The sequence below is a fragment of the Zonotrichia albicollis genome, chromosome 11 (genome assembly GCF_047830755.1).
Source record: "Zonotrichia albicollis isolate bZonAlb1 chromosome 11, bZonAlb1.hap1, whole genome shotgun sequence".
NCBI classification, from domain to species: Eukaryota; Metazoa; Chordata; class Aves; order Passeriformes; family Passerellidae; genus Zonotrichia; species Zonotrichia albicollis.
The window spans coordinates 14,346,321-14,369,793 of NC_133829.1; the positions used below are offsets into that span (position 1 = coordinate 14,346,321).

The 23,473-nt window shown below is 40.3% G+C and overlaps 1 protein-coding gene across 3 annotated transcripts in view; it reads right to left on the reverse strand.

Annotated features, from left to right (window-relative positions):
* THSD4 (thrombospondin type 1 domain containing 4) overlaps positions 1–23,473 on the reverse strand; it is a 236,275-nt gene that overhangs the window by 123,582 nt on the left and 89,220 nt on the right. For all 3 annotated transcript variants that reach the window (XM_074549455.1, XM_074549454.1, XM_074549456.1), the window contains exon 7: positions 4,616–4,752. In XM_074549455.1, coding sequence (XP_074405556.1) covers positions 4,616–4,752 — 137 coding nt within the window. The remainder of the gene's footprint in view (positions 1–4,615; positions 4,753–23,473) is intronic.

Here is a 23,473-nt window from a genome sequence, read left to right on the forward strand (position 1 = left end):
TTCTAAATAGGAGAACAAGAATGAATATTTATGCAGCCAATCCCTCCTTAACAGCCTTCTCCCCACTGCTGGCTCGTCCAGGTGTTTAACAGATCCCTTCAATGTGAGCTGCAGAACGTTACTTCTGCTGCACCCCTCTTTGTTTCTTTACAATAAAATCTAAATTACTTTGTTTCCTTCTGCTATTTAACCTCAGAAGAGGGGTCCTGTACTAGCTACATGACTTTTTACAACTGCTTTCCCAAACTTTCATTGAAATCAAATGTATTTCAACTGGTTGAAATTTCTTGTTGTTTTTTTTCTTTAAACTGCTGTAATCTAACACAAAACAGGTTTGGTTCTACTGATTACCTAAAAGGCATAAACTACATCTTAGTAATTTCTGCATAAGAGACATGACATCAAACCCTTCACCTCCACCATGACACAGAGTACACAGCTCCTCGTTGGTTTCCCCATTTGTGAATGCAGGGTAGTGCTGCAATCTATCTTCCTATGGGCTACCATAGCTGGGTTTGTTCGAGTGCATCCATGAATATTTGGCAAGAGACTGAGAAAAAGGAATAGTTAAGATCACATTTATTTTCTGTTTTTATCCAAACTCCTTTTTTCTTGTCTGCATTTAATTTCTCCATCACAGAAAGCCAGTATTTCAGGGGAAAAAAACCAGTCATCATGAGTTCAGTGTTTTTTATGAACAACCACGTGAAGGGACTGGTGTGTCACTGCATGTGTCTTCATGAACACTCCCAGCCTCCTTTTATACACTATCCCACAGGACTTCATCTTGTTTCTTTAAAACTAAGCTGGAGTGATCATTTAATTATTCCAACCTAGGGAATAATTAATTATTCATCAACACCTGACTTCACTTTCAATCTAATATACATCAAACTGTTTAATCAGAAAAAATCAAGGCCCAACAACATGCAGTACTTTTTTCCTACTCCACTGCTATACCCAGCATTCTTGAAAACTTCAGATTTTTTTCAGATTTACTTTGGATTTATCATTTTTAATATCAATTTCAAATTAGTTCAAAGAGAAACATAACTCAAGGATAATAAAATTCCCTAATTGTGTCAATTAATCATTAGAGATAACAGCATTTGCTTTCAGAACAACTTCTCTAGTGATACAATTAAGCTGGGATGTATTTTCTACTGTCAGCCAATCTATGAAGACAAAGGCATACTGCAGATAAGGATTATATTCTACCTTTTTATAAACACAAACCACATCTGAAAAAATTATTTTTAAAATTGCATAAATAAGAACAAAATAAAGGTACACAACACACTATTACTTTGCTGTATCTCAAGCAGCTTCTGATAGGCAGGTTAGACATTCCTGACCACATCAGACAGGAGAGCAGAGTGGGGAGCACAGAGGGAACCAGAATCTGCATTGGCCATTCTATGCTGCACTTCAGCACCTACTTTGCTTCAAAGCAAAGCAAACATTTTCCAAGCAATGTGCTATGTATGTAGCACACATAAAAGCAGCTAAAAACCTTTTAGAAGGAAGATATTTTGTAATACCATTTTGGTTGCTTTGGGTTTTTGGTTGGTTTGGTGGTTTTTTTTCAAATGTTAAATGCCATTGTAAATAACATCTGATCCTGATAAGGTCTGTTTTCCTGGGTCATTTATAGCAGAACTACAGATTCAGACAGCAGCTCCATGGAAGAATGAGGAGCTCCATCCTTTAGATTGTGAGGTCTTTTCCAGAACAAGAGACTGCTGGACAATAGGAAAAGAACAAATATGCAGATCCAGTGCTTAGTCATTTTGTCTGAACTTGAATATTTGCTACTCACAACCACCTACCACCAGATTTCACACCAGTTCAAAGGCAAACTTAAAACAATAATGTCATCTATAGTTCTCTTACCTGGACATTAGCACACACCAGCACAGTTCCAAATAGGAGCTCCTTGCCTCATCCTGCTTTTCTGATGGAGATTCAGCATGGTTGGCTATGCTTCCTAGAGCTGACACAAGTTACCTCTCTAGAAAGTTTGCAAGGTTTCCAATAGCTGATGCATTCTTTTTGTTTTAGGCAAGTAAAATCTCTATTACCAATCATTTTGCTACTTAAATTACAGTGTGTAACTTAACTTACACAGTTCGTCTTAAAACCGTGCAGATATTTTTCTATTAACGTCAACAGTTAGCTGGAAGACAAAAACAAACTACATTGCAAGAGAAAATATAATATAAATATCAGGAGACAGAAAAGAATTGTTTCATGCACCTTTGAGAGGGATCTGCAGTTCCCAGCCAAACAGAATTTTGGTTGGAATGCTGAATGATCCTTTGTAAAGCGCGCCCTCGCGTGGTAACTAACAGCTCTGCCAAAGCGATTTTTTTCACAGCTCCCAGGTGACGTTTCTGTCTCCAAAACCACCTCGAGTCGGTGCTCACACCTGCCCAGGTACTGGGGCGGCTTCTCCGAGTGGGAGTGTCCCAGACACATGCAACAACACGTGCTACATTCTGCCCTAGAGGCACTTGCTCAATCTATGGGCAAGGTCAGAATTATTAAGAACATTCTTTTCTCATAGCTTGTTTATTAAAGTCTCCTCAGTATTCTCTCTGCATTTTTCTTCTAAGATTAAAAGTTACTGAGTAGGACCAACCCACTGTCTCCAGAAGAAATGTAAGGATACACACAATTCACACAAAAGAAGGAAAAAATCTTGAAGGAAGAAAACAGGCAATTCTGACTAAATAGCAAATTGAAGGAAGTCCCATTGGCAGTCACTCTTTAATTTAATAGCACTGTCAAAATGTAGGGTTAGAAGAGGAGTAGCAAATACATTTACAAAAACAACATCTACTCAATAATACTGAAACATATTCCAAGCCTGTGTATTAGGAATAATCAGCTGTAGCACCAAATAAAAACTATAAAAAACCACAAGTGGAACTCAATGGGACTGTCAAGGAAAACATTTGTTCACTCTAAAAAAATCCATCAGTAATAATATTATTCAAATGTGCAGAAAACCAAACTTACAGAGAAATAATGCAGCTGATTTTCAATATCATTGTTCTACTTCTTTCTTCTGCATAGGTAGAATATCACCCCATTCTTCCTGCCTTGTCTTATTTTAAAAGTATTTCATTAATTTAAGAAGTTTTCATTTCATTAGGATTCAGGAAATAGATAATCATTTCAATGAAAAGTGAGTTTTTGTAGCACTTGGGTTAGTATATGTGTCAGTTATGACAGTGTCACAGACAGACAATATATGTTCTTATAATGAAATGCTCTAATGTGTTGGGCTTTTTCACTTCAAGTTTCTTTAAGGACTATTTCATCTCATATATCATATTCTTTACTATACTTCTGAATAATCTTTATTATTTCAGCATTTTCCATCTTCTTTTTCCTCTTAAGGTAAGCTGAAAATACTAACCAAAACCAATGGTCCTGGGAACAAAACAGATAATGGTTTGTAACACAGGGATATTACTGTTTTGGTAATGTAAAAAAATGTCCAACAGAGGGTGATAGAGACCATATGTTTGTAAGACACAACTCAATTATCAGTTTTCTGAGTCACGGATCAGAAATGCAGTTAAAACAAGTTTCTGGCCCTTTCTGAATTAGACTGAGATCAAGGAAAGCTTTAAAGCACAACCAACTTCACCCAGATCTATCCTGCCCAAAGGAAATTCAAAGCTGTGGCTTTGCTTGCACTAAGAAACACAGAACAGAAACAACCATGGCATTGTCCAGATGTGCACAAGTAAGAGGAATTGGGACACGCAGAGGACAAGGCTGTATTCATCAGTGATTCCCCTGGCAAACCAACTATTTAAACTGAACTTGACCTTTCACTATTTGAGTTCATGAGTCACATCTGAGCCACTTCTGCAGCTTTTGCCAACACATATAGGAAACATCAGCCAAGCGTCAAATGCCCCTCGCTAGGAATTGATTTCTTTCACTAACCTCACTTGAAAGATTACAATTTTTTTCTAAACACTGTAACATTTTGTTTAAAATTGCTACCATCTTGCAAAGAGTGTATTTATTCATTGCAAATGGAATCTACACAACAGATGGCAAAAAGTCAACACAGCAGCTCTTTCTGAACCCATGAAATGTAACCACTCAATTGTTTTCTAAGAGAACATCACTGCTGAGTAAAAGGAGAGCCAATAAGACCTGAGGCAAACATGGCCCAATCAGAAAAGTTTGACTACAAGCAGCTATAAAGCAATCCAAAGAAACCATTCTGTTGCAGACTCTGAAAAATATCTCCACTCTAAAACTGAATAAAAGAGAGATTGTATTTCTTTCTTATTTAAGCTTTCAATCTTTTTGCTCTGGTTCTTTCAAAGAACCTCTTCTGCAGAAAGTAAAATATGTTGAAAAAGATCATTGGCACACACCTTAATTGGGGCTAAAATCCTAAATCCATCCCTTCAGCACTCCTTAGTTTGTTCTCAGTAAACACAAAAGTTATTAAGAAATCCCCCAACCTGCAATAACAAAAGCAAATGTTTTTCACATCTACTTTAATACAAATAAGATTTAAGAAAAAGAAGCAAGTTTAAGGCAGCAGTGCCCAGGTTTGGGCAGCGGGGGCAGCGCGCCTTACCTTGCACTGCCCTGCCACGCAGATGGCCGTGCCGTTGGGCTCGCAGGGGGTGCCGTCGATCACGGTCTCCGCCTGGCGCACGTAGAAGCGGTAGCCGATGGCGCGGCAGTTCAGCTCACACTTCTGGCTGCCCTTCACTGTGGACACAACGCAAAGGCCTCGTTACAAAGAGCACAGCAGGAGATTGGGAAAGGAAAAGCTCCTTAAACGAGCACTAAGGTCTGAGGGGAAGAAACAAATATGCAAACAAAGCATTGTAAGTGACCACACCAAATGAACGGTGATTAAGAAACCAACTCCAAGATAGGCATTCCAATACACCTTATCACAGTGTAAACAGCACCTCCATTGGTAACGACTGACACTTCCCTAAATGACCAAGAGTGCTTTTAGTTCCTTAAAAACATTGCCCAGTTTGTCTACCTAAAGCATAGTGACATGTTATGGCATTTTAACTCCTGAGTGTCAGAAAAATTACACCATCATCAAATCAGGCTCACTTATACCAGTCTGCTCAGGGCCGTTAGGTACACAGACATCCAGCACTGAGAAACACTTTAAACAGGATAGATGCACATTTGTAAAAATTCTCTTGTTTTTTCTCTTCATTTTTACAACTCAACTCTTGCATTCTATTCCACTAAATCTCATTTTCATAAATGTATAAAATGCATTCTCATTCAAAACCCTGTGATTTCTGCTGACATGCAAGAAGCAATAGGAAATCAGTCCTTTGAACTATGGGTGAGAGGAACACAGAAGACAAGAAGCAAGACATGTTGTCTTCCCCTGTGAAAATCTGTTCCTGGAGCAGATACAGTCTAACACTCCCCACATCTTATGCTATCAGGTTTGTTAACACATTTGTGTAGCCTTTCTGTTGCAAATTGTCTGTCAGGTCAGAGTTGCTCTCAGCTTATTACCCATTTGCTAACTGACAGAACAGTATCTTCAGCTTCTTTCCAACCCAGAGCAGTGCTGATACTCAGTGGCAGCAAGGTCCAAACAGAAATCTTTTTTTATGACAATACTTTCATTGCTGCCACAACAATGAACCAAAATTCCTCTCACTTCATAAAGCTTCAGCTCATCCCCTATACTGAAACTGAAAGCTGCTATTTAATCAGGGCATCAAAGGAGATGCTATGTACCCTTATTTAATGCTAAAACATTGCATTCACAAGATTTTCTCCTTGACTTCAGTGTATTTTTCAATCTTTAGCTAAAAAATAACAAACAGCCAAAATAAATAAAAGCAATCAATTCAATTATATATTACACAACTCTTTTCTGCAGAAGTACCAAAATTTCAGCTCAACTTCAGTTACCCCCTATGCAGACACAGGATTAATGCAGACCAATTCTGTATCTTACATTTTCCCGTATACAGCTGAACTCATTGAACTGCCACTCATACACACCATGTATTGTGTCTGGCAATCTTCTGAGAAAACCCACAAAAACATTTTAAGGGAGGTCAAAGATCTGTTTACTGAGTTTGGGTTTTTTGCAGAAGTCATGCATGCCATGGTCAACTAGGCCATCCACACACTGGCTACCTTTTCCTTAGATTCACTACCTTACGATTCCAATGACTTCACTTAGCTATTAAAAAAAAAAAATCCAACCCCCTCCCCCACCCCCAAAGAAAAACAAAACCAAAAAAATCCAAACTGAGGTATTCCCTGCAGTTCCAAGTGTAACAGTCGGGTATAACCATAAACTAAACTTTATTCTTAGCAGCTTCATCACTTCACACATAACTATTTTCAGAATTCTCAAATAAATATAACCCAGTTTCACTGATGCATTACAATTTAAGTCAACTTGTCCTTTTCTCAGTCTGAAAGTGTCCTATTTTCATAACATGCAAGGCTAGCAATCAAGCAGCACCTCTGGAGAGTACATTTTCTTATCTTTTCATTCTCTAAAATCAAGTCAAACAAGACATTTAGGGTTTCTGAAATGTCCTTATCTTCTGTGTTTGTTCCCTTAAGTTCAGTATCCTGAAGCCTCACATTCCCATATTCTTCCTCTCACCATCTCCCCCACAGTTTTGATACTTTAAAATATTTATGCTTTAAATTATCAGCTGGCCTTCTAGACCCCAGTGAAAGTTTAGTGCTACTTGGAGATGAAAAAATTACCTGCTGGAGGATGGTATTTGTTCCTGGATCTCTCTCATCCCTCACTCCTGCTGTGATAGGTCAGGCTACTGCATTGCTAATGCAGCACAGCAACAGCCCCAAGCAGGCTGAGATTACTAGCTATGTAAAAATATAATTCCCATTTCATTATTTCCGTGTTTCACTCTTTCTCACCAAGAACTGTTCCCACTCATACAAAAAGTATTAGAACAGTCACTGTCTCTGACCACAAAAAAACAAATCAGGCTTTAACACCAAGCATACCCTATAACCCTCTGGCCTTCAATATTCAGACTCTTTTGATAAGCATGTGTAAGGTACTGCCTTGATCAGGCATATACCAACCACACCACCTAAAGACAACATTCCCAAATGTGAATGATCTGAAAGAAACAAGAAACTTGTCTACAAAAAGCAAAATCTGTTAACTGAATTGCCCCTGCTGAATGACCGGTATTTCCCATAAGGATTTTATATAAGCATTATGTATTTATTATTGTGTAAGATGCAGAAATTACAGCAGAACAAACGCATTTTAGAATTCCCATGCAGAATAAGACTCCACACTAGCAAAAAAAACCTCTCTTACCCCGTGTTCTGCCACAACTCTTGAGGTTTTACAGTTTAGGTGGTAGGTCAAGCTGCACTACTGGCTTGGCAGTGGACATAAAATGTCAAGTAAAACAAAGAGCTGTGAGGGCATTGATTCCACACAGGCCAAATTTTTTACTCCCAAGTCAGCTGATCCCACACTTCACAAAAGGATCTATCTTCCGAGCTTACTGGCAGCAAGACATTTCCACAAAAAAAGCCTCAGTTCTTTTGAAGTGTAGCACAGTTTCTAGGACAGTTAATTATGCAGGTATTGTTTCACATGTCCTTCTAAAACATTTGTTTTTTATTCCCAAGCTCACCTTAGCATAACCAAGTCTTTGTCCAAAGTCTCACCTTATCCCCCCTTTATTAAATAGTGAACTTGGGTGAAATTTAATGTTGCCACACAGGTTCTGCCACACATATTCGTTATTAATTTAACTGAAGGAGGTGCCTTTAGTGAACAATCCTGGTAACATGTAATGTTTGGTTTTCATTTTACAGACTGAAAAAATATCTAAATCAAAAAAACAGTACTTTCCTTAAAACATCCTTACCAAACTAGCTTAAAGTACCTCAGGGACATCCTGGTCTTCTCCAAACTGCAAGAGTCAGGAGTTGGTTTTTTTCCAAGTCCTCTGTTGCAACTTACCTTCCACCTTTCTCTATGAGCAATAAGAGCCAGGCATGCTAAAGCAGGACCACAGCACAGTTCTACTGCCTTCCATGTCCCCAATAAGAACATCAAGACCTCACATCTTACAAATTGCACATCACACAGCACACATTGCAATGAAAACGTTCCACCATTCTCCTAAGACAAATTTTACTCATCAAACTTAAACCACAAATATCAACACATTTCAAGGCAGATTTCAGTGCAGTAGAGGTTTGAAGAGAAAAATTCAACTGTCAAACATATCCACACATTTTTAAAGGGCGAAAGAGTAATTTATGTGTCATCACACTACAGCCAGAGGCTGGAGTACAATCTGTGTCTCCCGCAGCATTTCCGACTGAGGCCTCTCCTCGGGCCCTGCAGAGGGACAGCAGCCGCACGCCCGCTGGGAAGCACGAGTGAGCAAGGGAGAAGTGTTCTCCACTGGGATTCACAGGCTAACAGCCAAAAATCAAGCCTGATCTTTTAACCCCACCACAGGGAAAGCAAGCACTTGCGTATCCGAGCCCACAACACGCTCCCGGCCCGAGACGGTGTCCCCGCGATGAGGCGAGGCCGGCCCGGCCACCTCAGGGCGAGCGCAGCGTCGGGCACGGGCCAAACGCGGTGTGGCCCGAGGGAGAAAACTCCCGGGAGAGAGAAAACAAACTAAAACTCGCTCCAATTGAACATGCTCGTTCTTCTCTCGTTCTCGTCCCGGGCCCAGCCGCTCCCCGGGACCGCAGCCGGCTCCCAGCAGGTTCAGCCCTGAGGGAGCCGATGGCCGTAACGGCAGCGAGGGCCGGGCACTGCCGGCAGCGATGGCGCTGCCCTCCCTCAGTCGCTGCCCGGCGAATGAGCCCCTCAGTGAAATTTCACCCTCATCCCACACCCTTTCGTTACATGAAAGTGTAAGAAATTAAAGTCCTCACAAAACACTCTGCCCAAATCTAGAAACCGTGCAGGTTTTCTAGAAACCAAATCTAGAACAAAGCAGGAAGTCACCCCTTCAGAAACATCCCTACTTGCAGGAGTTTGTGAATAGACCTGTTTGCATTTCATCGAGAAAGAGCATTTTCAAATCTTAGCACTGTGCTGGCCTGTACTAGCACCATGCTGAGGGGCCCTGGAGCAGCACAGAGGGATGCACAGTCCCCCAGCTCCAGCCACCTTCCCAGGGCTGGACAGGGCTGGCACAGCCCACGACGGTCACCACAGCCTGTCACCAGGGCAGGACACCCAGTGTGGTGACCCTGAACCACATACTCTCCATGTTCCACAAGACCAGAATCCCTCAGCATCGCACAGCCCCCGGGTCTCACTCTCCAGCCAGGCCTTCTGCCTCTGACCTCCACCTGCACACCACAGAGTGTGTGGGAGGGCATTTGTACTTCATGCCAGCTCTTCCCCTCCTTCAGGCTCCTCTCCCAACATGTTCCACCACCCTCAGCAAGCCCCCGCCCAGGGATAGGCTGTGGGGAGGCACATGGGCATGGTGGATGAGGAAGCCAGGCTGAGATTGAGCTGCTCCACAGTGAGCTCAATTGCAGAGACACAGAGAGAGCTCAGCAGGCAGCTTGCCAGGGCAAAGAACAGCAACCTAATGATATTCTTAGGGAAAAATGTCAGAAGAAAAAGCATTCTAACCACAATACCTTTGATAAATAATGTATTCAGTTGTTCAAAGGGAAATTTAAAATAGCCACAGACCAAAACCACCCCAGGAAATAATACCCAAATCAAATAAGACTGGAGCTATCAGTAAACTAAATGACACTGTACACTGACTGTCCTTGAAGAATGTACCAAGTTCTTCCTTTCTGTCTCAGCTCCGAAGACTTGAAGCTGCTTGGAGCACGTACTGCCTCTCACAGCACACACATTAAATCTGCCACAGATAACGCTGGATGAAGGTGCAATCAGAATAAATGATACCATATAGGAATTTCACATTCCTCATGCCATGAGGTAGGGACTGGAATATACAAAACCTTCTCGATGGTTCTTTAGTCCAAATCTTAATTTAATGTGAGATCCAGGCTCCCTGTTGTTATCTACATAGCAGTTCTAGTTCTCCACAAAACATTACAGAATGCTTATACCATTTGTCAGTTTTTGTAAGTTTGCCTAAACATCTAAAAATAGTTAATAACAAGCTGTGCAATTTGAGAAACGTGCCTCGAGGGTGCCCACACAGAAGTGGCATGCACACTCTTGGCAAGCAAATATCACAATCATGTTAATACTACATTATGGGATTAAGCAAATTTAAATTAGCCTTCATTCTGTGTGCAAACTGCCTTGTAAAGTCAACTTCAGTGCTTCTCCATAACAAGCCAAGATACACTCATCCATGATGTGTCAGAAGCAATTGTTCCAGGAACAAGTCGTCTCTGCATAGCTCGGTTATTTTCAGGGCCTAGCTTGCCATGGGCTGTAATTCAGTATTTACTCATAATAAAAGCAATGAATCTGCTTTACAGGAAGTGTAATGAAGCATTGCAGTCACTGGAAAAACTTTTAAGAGATGTGCTTATGTCAATCCATGTAACATCTCCTTTAGTTAAAGCTTATCAATGCTGAGATGGGGCGGCGTTTCAGCAATAGATGTGCAGGTGACCAGCACTGTCACTGTGAGGGTGCTGAGCCCTGGCACAGGCTGCCCAGAGAAGCTGAGGATACCCCATTCCTGGAAGTGCTAAAGATCAGACTGGATGGGGCTCTGAACAACCTGGTCCAGTGAAAGGAGACCCTGCCCACAGCAGGGGAGTGGAACTCCATGATCTTTAAGGCCCTTTAAAGATTTTCTTTCCATACAGGAAGTACTCCAAGACACATGCACACACAGAGAAACAGAGACAGGTCCAGTCCATGACAGCAGAACTCTGGTCCTTTCACACCCTGCTGTGGCTGTAAGCTGGCAGCTCCACTGTAGAGTCCACAGCAGGCAGAACAGCTAAATGTGACAATTCCACACTGATCCAGCAGTGGTCCCCTGTGGAGCTTGGGATGTGTACCAAGTGTTGGTTTATTACTAAACACAGCCAATCCAGTTTACACAGCTTCCTATACAAAGAAGGAAAATGCACGTGGAATACACCACATCCTCTACAAAAGCCTTCAAGAAAGCAGAGCTACTTCATTTAAGGTTTCCCTGTTTAGGCTAATAGACTATGTGGGCTTAGTTATCAGACTGGAGCATGAGCTCAGGCTTTGCACTTTAGGAGACTGTAAAGTCCATGACAGAAAACTGATCCCAAATTAGGCTGCTTTTCCACTGATGCACAGTTACACCTCTTTAAGGTGGTCAGAGGAATAATGCTTTTTAGAGCAGTTATCAAATGCCAGATTTCTAAATAACAATATGCAAACATTTTCCAGGAAATAATTATCATGTAACTACATTTGGGCTCTCCAAAAGAAATAGTAATGTGATGTGGTCTGTTTTATTTGAGTCTCTTTTGATACTTTGTCCTTATTAGGCTTGGGAACATCTCTTGACAATAACCAGAAAGGGTCGTGTTTATTTTTTTTCTTTGTCCCCTTCAGTTTTGTTAACTTCTTATAAAGTTTTATTACTCTGCTTCAGATTTTTTTTTCTAAAAACATTTTCCATTCTTCATTCCAGTGATGGAAGAACATTGCCCTTTTTTTTTCTACTTCCACTTTTCATTTTCTCATGTAATAAAGATGTTTATTACTTCACCTTGTCTCAACAATTTAATATATATCTGAAATATTGTCTGCACTTTTGATATTAAGTGAAAAAAAATCAAACTTTTATAATGAATCTGCATTTTATTAATATACATGATATTAATATATAATTATATATGAATATATATGATATATTATATTAGTATATTCATATATGAATATACATTTTAACAAGCATGGAGCCCAAAAGGAAGGTACAATCCCAACAAATTCCTCACCTTTACCTGAATGTATCACTTTTTTTTTCTACTTCTCAGTGAACAGAATATTTCTGAAAGGCCACCATGTTCCATGGACTTGTCTTCATAATTAATGTTTAAGGCAATAAGAAATTTGCAAATATTGTCATTTACTTCAATTTCCCTGGTATCTCCATTCCTCCCAAACCACTCTGTCATTAAAAAAGCTATTAATAATATCTTACAGATTTACTGTCATGCATTAAAAATAACTGGAAAGTTGATTACTATTCAATAAAATTAAAGCAACTAGAAACAAGCAATTCATAACACCACAAGCATATGCATCTTTCTTGCTCAGTTGGCTGTGTGAAAATCAGCAAAAGATTTAAGTGTGATGTGCTTCTATGAAATTTCGGAGCACTCAGCTGAGTGGCTCACACGGGCACCTGACCAGTGAGTACTGCTGGCTTCAGTACAGCTGCCACAAGTGAAATGTTTAACACAGGCTCCAGGCCAGCACCCTTTAAATGACATAACCAGGTAATATAGTTTCTTCCACAGACCTCGGTTTTTACTGTGTTACATCTGGAACTCCTTTCTGAATTTAAAGGGGAAAAAAACCCCAACTACTAAAGATGTCTTTTTTTCACATCAGCCTTTCCTGTGTCTGCAGTCACAGTCCAGAGACAACCATTTGTCAGCCAGTGGCCACTGGATGTCTCCACTGGCCTGTGCAAACAGACCTCCACCAGTGAAAGCTCTTTAAAAGGCATTTATCTGGTTTACAAGGCATCACTTACACTTTCCAGAGTGCACAGCAGCCACACAGAGCTGCCCTCTCTGGCCCTCGGCACAGGCAGGGCATGGCAGCTCCACATGGACTGCACTTCTGGTGAGGTTTCTCAGAGCAGCCCCCAGAGTTTAGATCAGAATTATTAAGATCTGGCTAGATAAGTAAACCAAATAGCAATTGCTTGAGCTCAAAACTTTTTGTTTCTGTTTATATCCAGTGATAGCTAAAACTGTATCAATAAAACCCTCATAAGATGATATCACAAGATAAACTATTAGGATTTCATGAAAGATGCCTTGTCTTGCAGTGATATTATACAGAATTTATTAAAAATAAAATTACAGTATTTAGGAAACATACTATTATAGACAAAACTACAGAGGACAAATAATACAACTAGTCTAAACAAACTCATTTTCTGGCCAGATTTATATATTTATTTATATGGGCACTAATCAGAGAAGAAAACCTGCTACATGCAGTGCAACTTCTCATCTGGAAAAATACCAAAATGTGCTCCATCCCCTGAAGTGCTGACCACTTCCTGAGGGACACTGAGAGCTATCATTTCCAACTGCTCTTAGCTTGGGATGTTCTGGAAGGAACTTGATACAGCTTTCTGTCTGTCTTTAGAATTGGAAAGAACTCATTATTTCTGTTTGTCTGTATTAGAACCTTACTGGCCTCTGGAATTTCAGCTTGCATCCAGATCTGTAATTTGAAATGTGATTTTTATCTCCATCAGCACACTAGTAGTCCCAAAAACTTGGAACGTCAAATAATATAAATCAGTATTTTGGCAACTTTAGTAAATACACCTTCAAATGCTGCCTTCAGACTTCCCACAGCCAGCCTGGTCAGTTTTATTCAAATCTGTTCTAGCAGGAGGACTTCATGTCACGCTTCAGAATAATAAGTGCCAAAGGTAGATGGGAAGAAAGGAGATTCAAGTTTGGGCTTGTGATTCCCCCAGCAGCATTCCAGACAAAAGCTTTCAGCCATCTCTTAAGGAAGTGAATTTAAAGTTAAATGTCTTAGAAGTCTCTCTCCTATTCAAACATGAACTCTGCACATGAACACTAAAAACTCCCAAAGTAATGCCTATCATGAAAAGACCATAATACCCAAATCTCTGGTATTTAATAAAACTCCAGACAAGGCTACACAGAAAGCCTTGCCTCATGTAAATGGACAACACACTCCTCTCCATGCAATCCTCACTGAAAGAAGAAAGCACCCTAAGCTTTCTTGAATATGAACATAAAGAAGAACCAAGCAGCCAAAAGTGACAGCAGGGGAAGGAGGCAACACAATGCTGCTGTTTCTCAATTTTCTTTCTTAAACAAAACTTGCTCTGAGATGTACAGCTTGCATTACAGTCTAAATGCTTTCTTATTTACAAGAAGTGATAACACAACACTTTCTAAATCATTGCATATAGAAATCAACTTTCATTTTACTTTAATTACACAATTCAGAGACAATAATAATAATGTTTTCAGTTATCTCAATCTGCTTTTTTTTTTTTAGTTTTCTTAAACATACTGATTTTGCCAAAATTTCTTAGAGAAACAGTTTTGGATGAACTCACAAAAATCCTTGTCATTCCCTGCCTCTTTTTCCTTGCTGTCTCCAGAGGAAGCAGTCATTTAGAAATGCTTCCCTATCCCAAAAATCCAGATCCTGGATTCATTTCATATCCCTCTGATTGATAATCTCATCATTCACAGTCTTCTATGCTGACATGAACAGAGACTTAAAATCTACTGCCTGTGCTTATACTTGTTTTATACATGTTATACACAAGATACAGATGGATCAATGTGAAAAGCAAGAAAAGAGATTAAACTGCTTTTCTGAAAGGTTTTTAACTGGAGTTTTTGCTCTGGAACAACACCAAGAAATTACCACCTGAAGAGCCTCAGCAGAAAGAATGAAATGAGAAACAAGCAGCAGCTCAAAGTCACCCCAGACTCACTGTCACTGTCCTTTGGGAAATATTTATCAGTAGGTTCTGACTGAGCCTTATACACTTACAGATTGCCTCAAGATTTAAAAAAAATACTATTGTGGGGCGAGGAGTGTTTCTGAAATAATAAAAAAGACTTGTACTCATTTAAATATTAATATAGCTATTATTTGGCCCAAAATGTCCTGAGTTTCCATGGCCTCTTGCCACAGTCCTTTAATAGGCAAATAAATTCTTAAGGATTACTTAAAACAGTCTGTGCTTTTATTTACATACTCAAAGATATTTATTTCCTTCACTCTCATAAACATCAGTTTGAAACATGAATGTTCATTAGAGCAATGTTTTCAGTAGGATGCCAGTGACCTGGAGCTCAGTCAGTTAACTTGAAAGCTGCTTCCCTTCTGGTAGCAGATAAAACCCTAAACATTCAGTGTTTCACATTACATTTCATTTTTAAGACTATTCTTATATAAAAAGCTCTAATGATCATTGATGAGACTCCAGATTTCTTAGTAACTTTGCTTCTAATTTTTCTTCTAGGTTTTCAAGCTTTCATGTTTTGATTGTTGGATGTTAAGATTCCTGCAGAAACCTCAAGGGTACCAACTCAGCAATCTTTTCTCAGGGAAAATCTAACTGGGTGGCACTGGGAGGCAGCTTTGCTCCCTGATGCTGCCAGCTGGGCTCCACCAGCTCTGACTGCAGCACTTGGAGCCTCCATGCTCTTAGCAGCTGCATTTCAGAACAACAAAGCTAAAGTTGTCTCATTTCCCATATCTCTCTCAGCCAAGGGACAAATGGGTGTCTGGTAAAAGTCTACTTTAACATTGAGAATTCTGTCCTGAAACTAGGATCTGTCTCTCCTGTACTCATCTGGAGCATCACCCAACATCCCACTCCTCCGAGCACAGCAGCAGAAACCAGTATGAAGGTGTCAAGACAAAAATGTTGTCAAACCCTTTTAATTTCCTTCTACAAACAGGCTCTACATGCAGGAAAAGCAGTGCTGTGATTCAGCTTGGCTTTTCAAAGGTGTCTGACACTTCTTCAATGAAAAATGACATCTGGAAGTTACTATAAGCAATGTGTAAAGTGGTTTTGAAAACTATTACTCAGTAATTCACTGGCTGGGTTTTGGTACCTACTGACAAAGAATCTGCAAGATCTGTCCCAAATACAGCTCCAGCTTATGTATTCATGCATGAGGCAGATGATGTGATAGCAAGAGAGAGTCACAGGTAACAACACCAAGTTGGGAAAGGCAGCAGTACTGGAGGGAAGGATTAGAGCTGAAAAATATGCTGACAGCTTGGGGAAGGGTCTGAAAAGGCAGGATGAAATATAATAGGGATTGGTATGATATCCTACACTTGTGACAGAACAACCACCTGCACAAACACAGACAAACTAACAAAGAAGCAGTAATTCTGCAGGGAATCTGGAGCAGTGGCAGTGGGTGCCATTTAATCTGAGGCACTAAAGGTGCGAACTTAACAAAGGAAAAGCAAACACTGTATGGGTCAGTGTAAACCAGAAGGCAATGTGCAAATCCCAGCAGAGTCCAACACTCAGGGCAGCACTGTCCATTCTGCTGGGCCATGGGAAGACAATCCAGAGGAGAAAGTGAGAGACCAGAGCTCTAGTAAACACAGCTAAAGGGGGAAGATTCAAATAATAGTGGGGGTTTGGAAAAGCAGAAGGGATGACAGTCTCTAGGTACAGATAAATCACAAAAGGGAATAAAAGCCTTCCTATGAGTGCTGTGAACTAGACAGGAGGTAAGAGCCCAAAGCTGTGCCATGGAAATCTACATTACACTTCACAGAAGACCTCCACTGGAAGGAATAACTAAGCATCATTTGCTTTTGGAGACTGCAGCATCTCCACCACTGACAACTGGCACTGGACAAACTGAACAAGCACAAACTGTGCTTTTCTAAAGGGCTCCATTTCCTAACCTCAGATCTTACAGAGCACACAAGCCTTCCTATGTTTATTTATTGACTTATTTCTCCCTCCATAGTGCCTAGTTATAATAGACACAGCAGTCACTTTTGTTCAATATATATATGCTGTCATGTAGTAACTGTTCAGACACTGTTGTTCTCCATCAAGGAAAGTGTTACCATTCACACAAACAGTTCCTGCATGAACAAACCTCTCTCTGCAGCTTTTCCCCAAAGAAATGTCAATCCTCAAGTGCAGTCCTAGATACACAGATGTTTAGAGTTCAAAATGACAAATAAGGAAGATTTTCTTGCACCTGTCTGGACCCTGTCCCAGAGAATTGCACCAAGAAACAAAGTCTTAATTGTAAAATTTCCAATAGAGGTTAGGTTTTTGCCTCTGGAAAGCAGTAAATTGTGCAAATTCACAGTCTTGCAAATTCTACCTCTCATTCTGGACTGCAGAAAGCATAATAAAAGTACATCATTTTCTGTCCCTGAAGTTATTTATGGCAAGTATCTACAGCCTGATCAATGCACAGCCATGAGTCCAATGCAGTAAAAGTAATGTAACACTTTAAAATCTTTGTAAAAATGTTATCACCTGTTATCTTAAATATTACACCAAAAGCAACCCACAGAGTAACTGTACCTCAAATGCCTAGAAAACATCAAAGCCATATACCTGGGTTTCAGGCTGTTGATTTAAAGGTTTCTGTAATGGTATATGCTGCAACTGCTTCAAATTATCTCACGTACCCTGAAACACCTTAGTTTCTACCAACCTAAGACTTGCCCCTTGAACCACATCACTATAAATGTCTTAATAGGATGCTGGAGGTCAAACCATGAATCTCAAATAATGAAAGTATCAGGATGATCACATAGTTAAGTGGAGCCTTAAAAACTAGAAACTCCTTTTCTTGAAAGGTAACAGATTGTTGCCATCAAAGGGGAGCAATGCAGAGCACATCTGTATAATGCTTCATGTTTTCCTTTCCATACCACAGTAACCAGCAGTCACCTCTGTGTCAAAGCACCAGAACCATTCCAAAGACCTGAAACAATGAAGTTTCCTGCTCTTCTGAAAATTAACTTTAAGGTGTTACATTTATAATCACCTTACAATGATGGTGTGAGGCAGATTAGCCTCTAGCTTTGTGTCCACACAAAACAACACCGAATTTTAGTGGAGGCTGGGACATGGCAAAAAAGTTTCCAAACCCTCAAGAAAGCTAAATTAATAAACCATGTCCAGCCTAGTTACATTCATTCTTCCCAAAGCAATTAGGGGGGAAAGGGAATGAATGTTTAATTGTGCGGGTGATTTTTAAATGTCTGTATCAATTAATGCTTGCACATAGCACAGAAAGAGCGACACACATCACTACACTTTAGCTCCCTTAAAATTTGCTAAAGCTCTTCTCCCTGCCCCTATCTCAAATTGGACTCGGTGCAACACAGTAATGCAGAAATCCTTTCAAGTCTGGCAGTAAGACTGCAGCCAAATATGTAAGCTATTCACAAATATTATCCAAAACCAGAGGGCAAGCACAGTTTGTGATTTAGGGTTCACCTGGTACAGACCTTTCTGTGGAAGAAACTGGGCTGGAACAGCAGAGGTAGCCTTATTAACTAAAGAATCTGAGGGGCAAAGAGGGGAAACTTCAGCAAAACACTGTTGTGAAAAATAATGGATCACACTCACAGACTTTAAATATAAATTACCTCTCTTTTAGCCAAAAAGCAGCTGTACAAAAGCTGATGTTAACGATTATCCATTTTCCATTGAAGCCATTCTGTACTGGCTCAAACACTATAAAACTATATATGCACACACAGGCTTTCAGCAGCTCAGCCTCCCCCTCTCTGAAATACTGCCTGCTCCTCTGGTGAAAATAAGCTGGTTAAGTCCTGTAAGCAGCCTGCTCAATATGATGCCCAACCCATAGTGCATAATCATGGATTTGGGGGGAAAATCCACTTCTTTTAACAAGAAACACAAGAGTGTTTTGCACTGTGATTCAATACCCAGACTTGTAAAAGCAATTAAATATCCATCCTCACTCAATACTCTCTTTTATTTGGCATTTTCCTAAACTCCAAGATGCTTGGCAGGGAAACAGGAGCAAAGACATGAACTGGCACTGCCCTGTCCCTGCAAGGGAACAGCCTCATTGGACCAGTGCAACCCCTGTGCCTTTAAAAGAAAACAGAGAAGAGTCAGAGGAAAACACAGGAGATCTCAAGCTGCATTAACTGCTATTCTTCTGGAATTAATAATTATGGAACAAGAGATGTTGCCAAGCAAATGACCTATTCAGATAGATTCTGAGAAGGAGATTACTGATGAAATAAATATTTTGAATTTTGTGGCTCTCTAACAGCCCACTGAGCTTCTGTTACAATACAGCCAAGGACACTGACCCTATCAAGCATTTTACTAAATAAACCTTACATAAACTAATACTTGAGCTATTCCAAGTTTATTGCCTGTATATTGACCAACTTACACAAGACACAAATATGGAACAAAATCATATATTAAATTAACAGCATACTCTTGAGAACTCCAGTGAGATGCAAGAGAATTCAAAACATATGGAGGTATTTTCCTATGAACTGCATTAAATAGGAAGATGTATTAGTTACAACTGGGAATTACTGTAGACAGATATCAGCCACAGACATAGTGCAGCACATGATGTTTAACATTAGAACATCACCAGTGCACATGAGGGCCTAATCCAGATACTTGCACTGCCTTGGGGTGCACAGATGCATCAAGAAAACCATTTCTGTTCCTTTTTTCCTGACTGGAACACACTCCAAGCTTCAAGTTATGCCACTAAGTAAGTAATGTGAAGTAGCCCAGCTTGTTACATGGGATGGAAAACTTGCAGTACACAGCCCTGGTGCTCTAGCTGGTATTTCATACACTACATCAGTCTTCTCAACAGTGAATTTCAGTTTAGATTCCAATTCTTTCTCTCAATACTTCCACAGCACAGAATACTCTTACCTCAGCTGTCTCTCCATTTCCAAAAACAGGCTTTATACTAACAAGCCAGTTCACAGCAAATAAGGTCAATCCTGTTGGTTTTAAACAACATGACAAAAATGCAGATGGAAGGACTTACAGACAGACATATCCATATAAACTTCAGAAAAAGAAAAAAAAAAAGAAAATGTGCAGATATTAATTTGCATTTTACAATACATATAGTTATTTAAATTGCTTTATCTTATAAATATTTTCCAACTCTCATGCATGTCCAGTCTGTGTGTGTTTGGTCAAATGCTTTAACTGATGTCTGATGTCCATTTCCATTTGCAAAGACCTCTGTGAGCACAAGGCCATGAAACCATTCTGCAGCAGGCAGCAAATACAGTCTCAGAAAATTCCCCAAGAATCTCTCCAACACTGGCTGTGAGTCCCCCAAAAGACAGTGAGGATGGCTTATGGGAATGAGATGTGAATGAAATTTATTTCAACTGAGCTAAGCACATTAGAAGACAACTGGAGTCAGAAAGCAAGTCTTGATCTAATATTTTATTTCCACTGCAAGACAATCCCTGCCATGAGGGTGGTGTTTGTGGATGGAGTGCTGATGGTACTGATGTGTGGTTTGGCACAGCAGGACTAGGAATGGGAAGAAGGATGTCTGCTGGTTATATATGATTCAATTTGCTTAGCTTAGATCAACTAGCTAACAGCAAAGATGAGCAATTAACTGTATTTTTCTTCTGTATTTCCACTGGAAGCTGTCAGGCTGGTTTCAGGGAAATTCCCAAAATGCTTACAGCATTGCTAAGATAGAAGTTTTTCTCATCAGTTTTTCAACTGAAAACTCATTTATGATTGTAAGCATTAAATTAATCATGACATTTCTCCTTTCATGGCTTCAGGGATGATAGATAAAATAAACAGCATTTCAGGCAGAATGCTTTATATTAGATCCTGCCATAATTAAGACTTGCTTTATTACATTGGACAAAATAGTAACCAGACATGTCCTTATAAATTACAAACCACAAAATCAGGATAAAACTTCCTTTTTTCCAGAAGTACTCCAATAATTTCTGTGATGCTCACAAAGTACTGTGACAAGAGCCAAATGAGTGCCCAGGCAGATGGAGTCTCCTGCTCCCTACCATTGATTAGCATCATATCCAACAAGATATCACTGTGATTAAAGCAGATTTGTGCTCAAACAGCATTCAGATTGAGAAAGCACAACAAAACTGGCATCTGGGTCTTCCTGCTTCTTAAAAGCAAGATTTCCTGACAAGGAGCAGTGCACACAATCTCCATCCTCATGCAGCAGAGACAGCATCAATTCTTTCTGCAGCTGTTCCAGGCAAGAAAAGCAAACCCCATAGTTTGGATATTACTGCAAGTATAATCTGACTTCATTTTTAACTGGATTTTATCCAGTATTCCTGCAATAACCCCAAGGAGACTTGATCCACTGATGACTTCTAAACTGATTTTCACAGAACAGATCCAACATACTTCAAATATCTTCTTTAATTTCCCAGTGACTAATGTACGTTGTTTCCATCAACATAATGTTTTAATCTAGTAAAGAAAGCCAAAGCTTTTAATTTAGAAAGTTCACCTTCTTCCTGTATATGCTACATCTTCTCTGTGTTGCCAGCTCCCACCCCAAATGAAAACAGAACTTGAGGCACAGAAGGGCTAAATGTGTCAACCCAGCCAACCAAAAGAACTTTCAATCTGGCCAAATGCAGATTTATGCAGCAAATAAGACAATCCCCAGAAAATAAGACCTTTGACATTTTTAAGTTAAACTTTCCAACTTAGCTATTACCGCTTGAAAAACTTTAATTTTTTTTTTTTAAATGAGGATGCTGCAAACATGTTGAGAAATCACTGAAAACAATTTTCTAGATAACTCTCACTGATTTTAACAGGAGCTACGCAAATGTCATTGTGGCATACCTTGCATGTATGCTAAAACGCATACCTGAAAACAAACATGTTGGTTTGGACCTACTCAGATTCATCCACACTTGAAGTATTTAAATATTGCTTTGTAGCTAATAGTAGCTAATGATCCCATACAATACCTTAAAAAATTCTGTATTTTTTCATGGTTCCTTTTGCTCATGCTTTCCCTGTGCTCCTGCTCTGGAACAGGAACCCCATCCCTATGCATTTCCCCTTGTACTACCAAGACACTTCCTTGAGCCACCACCCTCCACAAAGAAATCCCTTGGTTCTGCTCCTCAGACCTGATCTAAACCTTCTTGCTTCCTATACAGGATGAAAAGGAGGCCATGGTTCAGCACAGCTGCCTCCTCCTCTGTGCAACAGCAAAGGCAGAGCACAGGCCTCTCACCCCACCCCATTCCCCAAGGTGAGCAGCAGTAGCCAAAGGAACTCTGTAATTCCAGTTTCTGCCAGTCAGGACACTAAATAAATAAATAAATAAATACAGCAGAATGATCTTACTGAACACCCTCCAAATTTTAGTAGAGCAACAATCTCTTAATACTGTTTGAACACAAACCAGAGATTGAGTGTTCTGCAATAAAATCTCTGTCAGTGACGCTAAGAAAAATATTAAATTTCAGCAATATGCTGACTTTTTAAAAACAGACATCTGTTTGTATTTAGGTTCTTCATGTGACTATTCAACAACAAGGAAAGGATGAGAGCATTCCTTCCTCCAAAACTGGTAGGTGACTATCAAGCTGATTAAATTGAGAAATCAGCATTGCAGAAAATCAAATCCAGCAAACCAATTACGTAGTCCTTGTTCAGGGGAGAGACACCTACTGAAATCAAAGGGAAAAACCTGAACTTCAAGTGATTGAAATCATCTGAGGTAAGGATTGCTAGATTTGGCACAGATCTGCACGAGATCCCAGACTGTTCTCAAAGCCTCTCCATCCTCATCTTCACACACCTGCCTGGTCCTGGGGCTCCACCAAGGAGACCATGTCCCATTGCAGTTTTGAAGTACAGAAAAGCAGCACCTTCTCAGGACTGAAAAGGCCTCATTTCCCAGACTTCCATGGGACTGACAGGAAATTTGAGCCCCAAGGATGGAAGCACTGAAGAACCTCTGTGCTCTGCTCCACTGCAGCCCAAGGAGCAGCATCAGCTGAGGGACATGGTGACAGCAAAGCTGCATCCCTGATGCTGAGCTACAGCCAAGCACGGAGCCAGGGCAGCTGGGCAGCACTCCCTCAGCACTGTCCTCTGCAGCCTGTTCAAAACTCTCACCATCCCTCCCTCAGTGACCTCACACCAAGGACAGCCAGAGCTCCCCAGCAGGATCCCTGCACTCCAGCCACAATCACCACACTCCTGTTGCCCAGTCATTGCCAACATTTGGTCACCCAGAGCCGGCAAAGAAAACCGGAAAGCCTCAGCCCTGGGGTGCTGGGATGTCACTGTTATAACCCAGGTCAGCAGGCGAGAATTTTTTGTTCTAATGGAAAATGTCAAAGCAGCATTGGATGTCCCCAGGAGCAGGCAGGGCCAGTTTCCCAGCACAGCCCCAGCTCACACACAGAGCTGTGACAAGGACAGCCTGAAGCAGGAAATGAGGCAGAGATGTGGAGGGACACAGAGCACTCGGTCTGCCTGGGAATAAATGCAGTGTAAACACTGCCTGCTATTCCCATTAAGAAATGGGTACTGGCTTCTGTATAGCTACTGACCTCATTTCTCACACTTATTTTTGTGGAGATAAATACAGAACAGTAAATTTTCATCATAATCTATTATGTATTAGAATTGTATGTTTTCACAATTATCAATATAACAATTCTTGGGGAAAAAACTAAATTAACACAGAAAATTTGTTCTGAGTA